The sequence below is a fragment of the Ostrea edulis genome, chromosome 6, assembly GCF_947568905.1.
Source record: "Ostrea edulis chromosome 6, xbOstEdul1.1, whole genome shotgun sequence".
Lineage (NCBI taxonomy): Eukaryota > Metazoa > Mollusca > Bivalvia > Ostreida > Ostreidae > Ostrea > Ostrea edulis.
Window position 1 is genome coordinate 26648645 of NC_079169.1, and position 12150 is coordinate 26660794.

At 35.2% G+C, this 12150-nt stretch overlaps 1 protein-coding gene across 5 annotated transcripts in view; it reads right to left on the reverse strand.

Moving 5' to 3' along the window:
• Positions 1-1961: 1961 nt before the first annotated feature.
• Positions 1962-12150, reverse strand: part of LOC125646625 (MAM and LDL-receptor class A domain-containing protein 2-like) — a 39205-nt gene continuing 29016 nt past the window's right edge. For 2 of the 5 annotated variants that reach the window (XM_056142196.1, XM_056142201.1), the window contains 3 exons: positions 7567-7665; positions 6249-6327; positions 1962-2942 (listed from right to left, as the gene is read on the reverse strand). In XM_056142196.1, coding sequence (XP_055998171.1) covers positions 2420-2942; positions 6249-6327; positions 7567-7665 — 701 coding nt within the window. In that variant the 3' untranslated portion in view covers positions 1962-2419. The remainder of the gene's footprint in view (positions 2943-6248; positions 6328-7566; positions 7666-12150) is intronic. The other 3 variants (XM_056142198.1, XM_056142197.1, XM_056142200.1) reach the window with 3 other exon arrangements.

Below are 12150 nucleotides of genomic sequence, written 5' to 3' on the forward strand. Positions count from 1 at the left end.
TCATCACATTTCAATTGCAATTTTACACATCAAATCTCAATAAAATATAAGTATACCACATAAAATTATCAACAATTTTCTGACATACAAAGTAAGGCCTTCCACAACAATATAAAAAAAAAATCACTGTCATCCATTACAAACAAATAGGTGAAAAATCCAAATTTCACACGCGCACATTCTCTATTGGAATTGCTCAAATTGGGCTCAATTTCATCCAAGCACACCTCATTTACCCAAGGCCTGTTTCTTTTCATAAAAATCAGAATTAAAAAAAAAATGAATGTACAGTCACTAACACATATCATTCAAATTCTTTTTTTATGAAGTTTATTGAAATTTAAAGAAACCATATTTTTATTGCATAATCCTGTAACTACGGAAGATAACTCCATCTGCACCATGTATGTTTACAGTCTACGGTTGAAAGAGTTATGACTCTTCGCACATGTGTTAGTACTTAGGTACAGTCAATAGTAACTGCAATCGTTAATAAAGCGAATCCCATTCATTATATACATTTTTCTAGTATGTGTACTGCATCCTAATTAACATGGCTAGGATGTATTATCATATTTGAAGTAATTTGTATTTACAATGTTAATCTTTTACATGTGTTGTAGTAAGTCGTTTTCATTGTTGTCGTCATTGTCATCGACATTTCAACATCATAACGAAATAAATTGATTACACATTTACTAAAGGAAAAGTTCTCATCCCTGGCCAGTACAAGGAGGAAATAAAGTTTACCCAAAATACCCATACACCTCAAAGTAATGTAGGGCAAGGCTAAATATAAACACTGGGATAGCCTTAATATGAAGATACTAACTCTGGAAAATAATAAGGCAAGGGATAATTCTGCTCTGAACCACAGTAAGTGACTCTACAAAGGTATCTTCACTATAAGATAAAAAAAACCCTGTTTATTAACACTACATGGTATATATTTTTACTGCATTTTAAAAAACTCTACTCTAAAGTAAGTGAAGATTAACGAGCGAGAAACTCTTGTTCTTGACCCTAGCAGAGTCAGTAAATCTCCAGATGCAACTCCTCATCAATGGCTAACTAAAACCAATGAAGTACTAAAAATAATAGCTTAATTTAATAAGCCAGAATCAAGCTTCTTAGCCAATGAAATTGCAGAAAACGAATTACGTACGGGAAGACTGGCAAAATGGTTGGTACATTGTTAAGTGAATTACATAGAACAGTAAAAGGAAAACATGTAAAATATCGATATATTCATATTGACTCAACAAGATCCAAAATGCCTTTTGAAATAAGTAGAAAGTATTTTAGACATTAAAGGCATGTTGTTTATGCAATAAATACGTCATTCAAGGCTAGTAAACATCAAAATTATCATAATTCGTACTACGACAGCATGCATAATCATTATAACAACTTTTATTACTTATCGGGGATTCTTACTCCTTATTTCATATTCGTGTTCTTGGCACATACATTTTGACTACGGATTATTCTGTTTACCTGATCAAGACATTGGGCTCACGGACGGTGTGACCAGTCGACAGGGGATGCTTACTCCTCCTAGGTACCCGATCCCATCTCTGGTATATGCAGGGTTCGGTGTTTGCCTAACTCTTAATTTTGGATTCCTTATAGAAGTTATGAAATTGATCACTGATCGTTACCTTGACCTTTCATACTAAGAAAACAGCTTGATTCTATTTGGACACCTTGTGCAAATCATGTCATTTACATTGGAAATAAAATCATGATGTACGTAAAATTTCTAATTCAGATTTTATAAATTGATGATTTTAATATGAAAATAGTGTAAGTTGTACTCACAGATTTAGGATGCAAGTTTCAAGATGTTTGAATTTAAGTCATTTAAAAAATATATATAAATTTCAAAGTCTGAAATATAATCATAACTTTCAAAAATATTTCAATATCATATTTTCTATACGAATCAAATACTTTACATCACATGTAACACTAGGTTTTAATTAAAATTCACAATGAACTACATCGAATAGAAATCACAAGATTTTGAACAAAGAAGGTATATACTCCACAAGTTTGCAAACAACAATACACCGACATAAGTCACAAATCTTGAATAGGGATCACAAGACTGAGAACATAAAGACAGACATTTGAAATATATCATGCAAATTTGAATATAGATGTATGAAACTTGAGTGGTAGACATGGATGTAATTCAATGATTATCAAAACTATCAGAGGTCTCATAGTAGACCTTGACATTGATTTACAAATCTCTCTGACGGAATTGTAAATCAAGAGGATACCAACACCCATGAAATGTACGTCTATCTATATCAACGTTTCACTAAATATTCTCTGGACTCTTACAGCTGATCCGCTTACGATCGGCCGTATACTCTATACTTAGAACAAAAATTCTGATAGTCACCAAACATTATTTTTCTGCGTGGTCGTATACGTTTTCTGTACTATGGGTATCTTGATGTAGCAAACTGTACATTTCATCAGGAACATGGGCATGATCATATGTCTCATTGTCATCGTGATGAAGCTGTTGTGCTCCATATTCACCCTCCATCTTGATTGTATGATCATAAGTGTCATCAGCTAATAATGGTGACGTGTTATGTTGACCCGTCATATGGCTATATACGTCATCATTCCTTGCTGACGTATTACTTGTGTTCATATCATGGAGGTGGTCATAATCTTCGTCCGGTTCTTTTTCACTTTCTTGATTTCTTTTTGGCATATCATAAGCCATTCTATTATTGAATGTTTCCTGAGCAGCTATTTTCGCTTTATCATCTTTTCCCATTGGACTCGTATTGTTAACTTCATCGTAGGGAGATGTGCTTTCGATGCCATTGTTTTCACTAGAGTGTGCATACGTCGCATTTGAGTGTGTGGGAATATATCTGTTACCCTGATCTCTTGAGGACTTTTTCCTGCAAGTACTAGAATCATAAATATCATCATAATTATCATCTTCATTATCATCATTACAATCATAATTTGTTCTTTTTTTACTTTGTGATTAATTTCACAATATTCAGTTATTTGTATATTTCTTGTGTTAAGTTCTATACAAGAATATTTCATTCTTACAAGGACGTCAGGAAATGCTCCCCAACAAAGATTATAATGTTCTAATGATCTTGGTGTCTTTGTTGAGGTGACTACCGAAAGCCCCCGGAGGTTGGTTGGTTGTATATTGCTAACACCCCCTCGAGTGTGTTTCACTCATATGGAGACGTCACCACTGCCGGTGAAGGGCTGCAAAATTTAGGCCTATACTCGGCGCTGACAGCCTTTGAGCAGAGAGACATTTTTATCATTCCACACGTGCTGTGTCAGGGGACCTCGGTTCCTGTGGTCTCATCCGAAGAACCGCCCTATTTAGTCGCCTCTTACGACAAGTAAGGGATATTATACACCTATTTACTGGCTATTCGGACAATAGCAATTTTTTTGTCTCCCAAGACAGCAACTATTTCCCTCGGCTGCGCCTCGGGTAATAGTTGCTGTCTTGGGGACAATAAATTTGCTATTGTCCGAATAGTCAGTAAATAGGTGTTTCATTATACCGAAGTAGACTTTATTTGTGTCAGACACACCAAAGTGAAGTAAACTAACATTCGGCATTAGCCTAGATGAAATCGACCGAGATGATCCGAGTGGTAAACTAATTAGAGTTATCAGACTTTGACGTCACAGAAAAGAAAACACGGGAAAATATAGCATTCGGTAAATAGTTTCGAGACTATTTCCGTCGTCAATCGGATCACGCGCTCGTCTTTTTCCGTAACCGGTAAGAAGACTCGGACGTGGATCGGCGCAAGATTTGCATCAAATCGATGCATTTCTTCGCCGGAAGCGCGCCTGCATGTGGATGAGGTGAAAAGGCTAGAACTGAATCCCTGTATAATGTGTTATTTGTATTTTCGCCACAGATTAGTTTTGGTATCATTAACGTTTTATTCACTCTAATACATAAACATGTAAGTGGAAAATGATAGTGGTAGAATACCTTAGATATGTATGATATTTTACATGCATTTGAAAGCTCGCGTTTCATATTGTAACGTACGACTGTGACGTCATAGTTGCATTTGTGTACACATGGCAACAGACTGATGGCGTCGATCCACATACGAGGTTCATTTGCGATTACGGAAATAGCCGAGTAGTTACGATTGTTTCCCTCGGGTGAGATAGTCTGGTCCCCCTTCCCACAATTCCGTTCGCGCACTCTCTACAATGTAGAGAGTGCGCGAACGGAATTGTGGGAAGGGGGACCAGACTACGGGTGAGATAGCAATCGGAACTCCTCGAATCTCGGCAGACTCCCCGTCGAGGCCTCATTACGTCACCTACGAATAGACCTCTCCTATGTGACGCAGTACAATACACAGATTTGTATATTGTGAGTCCGCGATTATCACGCAGGCAAATAACACTAAAGAAGTAGTTCGTAGTTAAAAGTTTGAAGATATTGACATTAAGAGCATTAATATAAAAGTATGGATTTTACTTTAAACATAAAATGATCCAAAGATCATTAAAAAGTAGGGAGACTCTGTTCAAATTATTGTGTAAAGTAATGAACTTGATGTTTACGTTCTTGTTTTGAAAGTTGTTTACGTTCAATTTGAACAGAGTCTCCCTACTTTTTAATGATCTTTTGATCATTTTATGGTTAAAGTAAAATCCATACTTTTATATTAATGCTCTTAATATCAATATCTTCAAACTTTTAACTGCGAACTACTTCTTTAGTGTTATTTGCCTGCGTGATAATCGTGGACTCACAATATACAAATCTGTATATTGTGCTGCGTCACATAGGAGAGGTCTATTCGTAGGTGACGTAATGAGGCCTCGATGGGGAGTTTGAACCTTTAAATTGATGACTTATCAACAATGCTGATTAGTTGAAAAATTCGTTTGATTTCTCTGTCAAAATTTCGTTCGGAGTTCATCTGCACTAAGCACGCGGGACTACTTTTCTCTGGAATGCGTCTTCCCCGTTCTAATTTTAGCGCTATTTACAGAACGGGATTTCCACACAAGCATGCATTCGTTTGATTTTTGTTTTTCATTGCTATCAAAAATAAGCACAACTAAAGATATGAATAAAATAAAAATTAATTTAAAGAAAGAACATACATAAGCGATGACGTGACAGAATAGTCAACTTGATGACGTAGACCACTTACTGGTAGAAGTAGAGAGATTACACGAGTTCCCGGTATGAATCGTCTACTTTACGAGATCGATAACATGACGGAACAAGTGGCGACTTCTGATCTGGTAAATATTAATGAAATTGAACTGCGTTATATGGGGCTCAGTCAACGAGTGCGTTTAAGATGAAGAGGTGTTGAACTTTTTACTCGATATTGAAATGGAGCCGAGTTGCATTCCACCGTTCCAACGACACAACCAGTGTTCAACGTCTCCTCCAACACAATGCAGCATAAATCCAGTCGCTACTTATCTTCCTTTATATTTAATTCAGCTTTTAACCCTTGCACCTTTAATTTGGCGTATAATCCATTTAAATCTGCACAGTAACGGTTCCTGACCTAAACGCACAGCCATGCCGTTTTGTTGTTGTTTCATTCTTACATATATGTATTCCTACACGCCATTTCAAAAACGTTAATTCAAGCTTTTTGATGGGAGAAACTATTTGTTTTTCTATCTTAAAAACATAATTAAATGATAAGAAATAAAACTTATAATTCTTTGTTTGATGCTTGTATCAAACAAAGATTTATAAGTTTCATTTCTTAAGTACTTTTGTGTATGTAGTCTTGCGTTACGTTGCTGTGACAGTTAAAAACTACTGAAGAAGACCGGTAACACGGTCGAAATATTTCTATAGAAAGTGTTTTTTAAATTAAATTTTACTCCGAAAAAAGAGACTAGAATAGAAGGGACGGGTCGTCCCGAAAATTTGACAATCTGGTTGTTCGTGTCGTTGGTCATTTTAGTGCTTTGTATAACTTTTTGTATTTGACCTTGTATCCATGTTGTGGATCCGACACTTTAGGTATCGGGTGTTGTTGGAACTTAGTGCTTTTATATATATATATATATATATATATATATATATATATATATATAGGACCCTAACAATATGAAAAACTAATTTTCTCATATGAAATTTAATTGGTTCAAAGTTTACATGTGTCCATTTTTAAAGGAGAAATCATTCGCTAATGTTTGGTGCAGAAGTCTAAAGCATAATACATTACCGTATGTAATACACCACCAATAAGGCGACAACTACACACACCGTTAGCACACCGGCAAGTACCACCCAAACTGTTACATCTACAACACAAAAACACAAAGTACATCAAGAATTAACGAAATCAATCCAATTGTAAATAATGCAAGGTGAAGATAACGAACAGTGATCAATCTCATAACTCCTACAAGCAATACAAAATAACACATATTCCATCAACACTTTCCTGCAAACACCGGAGCTTTAAACATCCTATACTTATAAGATTATGTTCCCAAATTTCAACAATCTTGTTTATAGTCATCTTCGCTAGCCAAGGGTTTTCGGTCCACTCCACTCCCCATAAACTGAGCGGAGTGGACCGAAAACCCTTGGCTAGCGAAGATGGTTTAAAGTCAGCAATTCGCAAAATCTATGGCCGTTATAATGATCTAATTTACCACTACAACCTGACGTTAGGAATGCTGTCTGACGTGTTTCATTCTAATTGTTACATCGTTCTTAATACGCTGATTATGGATACGGACTACACCGTTTAAACTGATCAAGATATATGACTTGATATATGACTCACGGCGCGTGTGACCGATCAACAGAGGATGCTTACTCCTCCTATGTACTACTCAATCCCACCTCTGAAATGTCCAGGGGTCTGTGTTTGCCGGATTCTTAATTTTGTATTCTTCATAGGATTTATGAGATTAATATCTGATCGTTATCTTCTATTTTCATTCTTTAGATATGTACCTGCTTCATCGCCAGACATTTCGGTATTTGTACCTGCCTCACCACTACAGATATTTCGGTATTTGTACCTGCCTCACCACTATAGATATTTCGGTATTTGTACCTGCCTTACCACTAGATATTTCGGTATTTGTACCTGCCTCTCCACTAGATATTTCGGTATTTGTACCTGCCTCACCACTATAGATATTTCGGTATTTGTACCTGCCTTACCACTAGATATTTCGGTATTTGTACCTGCCTCACCACTAGATATTTCGGTATTTGTACCTGCCTCACCACTATAGATATTTCGGTATTTGTACCTGCCTCACCACTATAGATATTTCGGTATTTGTACCTGCCTTACCACTAGATATTTCGGTATTTGTACCTGCCTCACCACTAAATATTTCGGTATTTGTACCTGCCTCTCCACTAGATATTTCGGTATTTGTACCTGCCTCACCACTACAGATATTTCGGTATTTGTACCTACCTCACCACTATAGATATTTCGGTATTTGTACCTGCCTTACCACTAGATATTTCGGTATTTGTACCTGCCTCACCACTAGATATTTCGGTATTTGTACCTGCCTCTCCACTAGATATTTCGATATTTGTACCTGCTTCACCGCTAATGTAGGTTGTTGAATTCTCCGTAAACGGCGAACAAGAAGCGCTTGATGAATCTGGTTAACAAATGTAATCAACATTTATGGACATCAAACATACACATACAATTATATTTTTTCATTAAATATAAACTGACAAGTTCCAGAATGTATGTAATATATATATATAACATCAATGGACATCATACATACACATATAATCATTTTTTTTTTATTAGATTTAAACTGATAAGTTCCAGCAGAATGTATGTTTGTATATATATATATATATATATGTACGTATGTATGTACGTATATATATATATATATATATATATATATATATATATGAAAAGAAATAGAATAAACAGTACACAAAGTTAAAATTTTAACGCAAGCGCTTTCATTTTATAATCTTCAGGTATTACATTTTAAAATAATTTTGAAATGGCCTGACGTCATAAAGGCGTCCTAACATTTCACATACATAACCACGTCATAAACGAATGAAGGGAAAAGGTTTTTACGTTAAGCATATTATGACGTCATAGATAATAACAGTAAACATATTTCACAGAGAGCCGGCAAACTTCCACCAGAGTTCGTTTGCTCACAAACCAAACTCTTCCACTTAGGCATTATGGGATAGCGATTTCTTAGGCCGCGTATACTGTGACGTCACTGTAGAATGACGAAAAAACATAACGTCAAACGTAAACAACTTTCAAAACAAGAAGGTAAACATCAAGTTCATTACTTTACACAATAATTTGAACAGAGTCTCCCTACTTTTTAATGATCTTTTGATCATTTTATGTTTAAAATAAAATCCATACTTTTATATTAATGCTCTTAATATTAATATCTTCAAACTTTTAATTGCGAACTACTTCTTTAGTGTAATTTGTCTGCGTGATAATCGCGGACTCACAATATACAAATCTGTATATTGTGGTGCGTCACATAGGAGAGGTCTATTCGTAGGTGACGTAATGAGGCCTCGACGGGGAGTTTGAGAGAGCCGGTTGTTAAAAAGTCTTAATAATTCCAATGTTATTCATTACAATTGTTTTGGTGGACAAAGATAAATCTAAACAAAAATTTACACATCAATAAATCCAAAAACGCTATGTATACATGTATACGCACTGGAGAACAAACAACATAGTGCGGGGAAATTGTTCAAATTATTGAAGTTAATAATACAGGGAACGAATTGGAATTCGCACTTTTATTCAGTTTGTGAGTAAAATGTCCAGAGTTTACACATCGATAAATTCATCAAAAAGAATGTTTAATCCTATAATAAAGTGTCTTTCTTTTTCTCGTCGGGAAATAGTATTTTCTGTATAAAGTTTATAAAACGAAAATACACTGAATTGTCCGTGGCCACACACATCTATATGTTCACTTACTTTAATGTTTCTGTATTCGGGTGCTGAAATGTGTTGTTTATGAACTCGAGTTCATTTCTGTTTCTATTTCTTTTAATATTTTATACCGGATACTGTGATTTTTTAAAAACACAATATATATATATATATATATATATATATATATATATATATATATATATATATATTCAATAAATTCTTTTTTCTTGGTATCGGGGTAGAATAAAGTCAAAAAATAAAATCCAGTACTCAAACTTTTATCTATATTTATTTAAGTTTGAGTAAGGGATTTAATTTTGTGACTTTATATATATATATATATATATATATATATATATATATATATATAAAGCACAGAAAATTTCACTTTATGTGGATACCCACTTCCGCCCCTACCCGGGGTTGAACTCACGACCTGCGGAACCAAATCTCCTAGCAGCATGTAACCAGCGCGCTAGAGATAGATAGATAGAATTGATTATTTAATTGATTGTGTAACATGTACTCAGTCATGTAGGTGTTTTTCATTAGGTTTCATTTTTCTCCTGACGAGTCAGAGTGAGGGGAAACCATCTTTATGTAGCTCCGTGAGGTCACGTCTAGCACTCTAGAAGATTATATCGGATATATATATATATATATATATATATATATATATATATATATATATATCTGTGTGTGTACGTATGTATGCATGTATATAGATGTATATATTTGTAATAGTATTAAGTTTTGACAATCCATTACTGACAAATATATGTTTTTATATTCATACATATTTAGATCTTAGATCCACCCCTTTATTTACACCACTACACAAAGGTACACTTACAACTTATATACCTTGGGGGTTTTGGTCATGGATCTGAGTGTGGTCATTTTGTATGAAGGGTTTTTATTGGTCAGAGATTGTCAAGTTGCATTTGGTTGGTTTTCTCGGTTCTATAGTTTTAGCACCAGTTTTGACTTTTGAGCAGTATTAATACTATTCAGAAGCTAGGTAGACATTTGAGTAGACGTGATTTTTAGAAAGAGTTAATACGGACAGCAGACTACAAAATCCTTAATTTCTGGTAAGTAACATATTTATACTAATACTACTAGTTAATTAAAAGTCTATTCTGTATATTTGCAATATTAACTTCCCATTTGCACTTTTACTAAATGACTGAAAGAATGAATCAAATTTATTTCTTCTATTGATTAAAGGATTCAGTTATATATTACTATATTGTAAGGTGATATAAATCAGTAGGATTAAATATCGTTTAGCATACTAGGCTTTGATTGTTTAAGTTAGTATTATATCGTTGTTTTATCATATTTCAGGGCTATCTTTAGAGATATACTGTCATGTCCAATCACTGTGTCCGAATAAATATATATTGAGACCTGAACCCTACAGGCGTTTCGTCATTCTTGTTGGGAGAAACCCTGTTGCATATGTATGCATGATATTCTGTTTCTTCAATAATGATATTCACATACACCATTATCGCTCGATATAATCGTGATATTTTCGACATTGTGACGTCGCACCGTTCTTATTATCCAGGAATAGAATAAGATTAAAAGTATTAAACCGGGGAATCTAAATGGCTGTCAGTAGCTCCCTCCCCTCCCAGAATATGTCCTTAATGTAGATATATCACCACAACGAGTCTCAAGAGAAGAATTAAATGTATATTTTCCTGCATTTCGTTAGTAATAGCGGGAAAATGTTGTATTAATGACACAGCACATTGTAAAAAGGAGTGCTCCATTATTAGCCAACAGATTGGAGTAATAGAAAGGGTTTTGGAAATGTAATTCAGGTATTCACTTCTAGCCGCCACTCGTCACAAGAAAGATGAAATGGACGCAGAAGCAGTTCAACGACAAATTAATGAAACCGTGCGTTTTGCTAATGATGAAATGATAGCAGTTTTTCGGACCTAACAGACAGACAAGAGGCTTGAATTGAACAAGTAATGACCGATGGGTACAAATTTAAAAAACGCAGCAATGAAGAGCAGCACAAACATAATGTAAAAGTCCTATCGGAAATGCAGGAAGCTGGTGAAACATCAAGGAACGCACAACTTAAAATAGCGGAGGGTGTGGAAATCATAAAACACAGACAACAATTTATAAACCTTGCAGATTGTTCAGGACCGGGGTGAAGGGCTGTAAATGAGTATGTATATACATATATATTATATTATATATTAAAAGCATTATCGCATCACATTCCGAAAAGAACATCACCAAAGTGCAGAGCACGACTGAAAGGAAAGTAAAAGAAGCAAAACAGAGACGCAGGGATCCGAGGTCCTACACTAAACCATTGTCGTCGTCCCAGACAACGCCCAATGAATCTACCTGGAAGCCCGGTCAAGTAGAGTGCTGCTATCGATGTAACAAAAGGGGTCACTGGAGAAAGGTATGTACCTTTGCAATACAAACAGGTATATTTTAGCTGTACTCAAGAATGGTAATACAATGCCATTATTTACCACACCAAAACCGATTGAGCTTCGTAACAAAAGATCTGGTTTGAGTTTGTAGATCAAGAGATCGATAAACTGCTCAAAAGGAGTTGTATTGAGATTTGTACTAGCAAGACACATGGATCTTCATTTGTTGAAATACATGTATAAGCACAGGTACGAAAATACTAGTGTTTCAGAATGCCTCATCACATTATGATACATGAAGTAGATAAGAAATATCGAGGCTTTAAATGGAAAAGTAAGTACTATGTTTTAAGGTGTTGGACTGTTGGCATTCGGACTTGGTTGTCAATACAACCTATCATTGGGTCAAATGCTGTCTGACAAGTTTCATACCGATTGTTAGGCCTTTCTTCGCACACTGATTTTGACTATGGATAACTTTGTTTACCTGATCATGATATAGGGCTCACGGCGGGTGTGACCGGTCGATAGGGGATGCTTACTCCTACTAGGCACCTGATCCCACCTCTGGTGTGTCCAGGGGTCAGTGTTTGCCCAACTATCTATTTTGTATTGCTTATAGGAGTTATGAGATTGATCACTGTTCGTTATCTTTACCTTTCACTTAGTACATCAGAGTACATATTTTAGAAGGTTATGAGAGAAATGTTGGAAGTCAAAGGTTATAAAATAGTCCTTTATTTAGATGATGGGTTGGGCGGTGCTTCAACTTT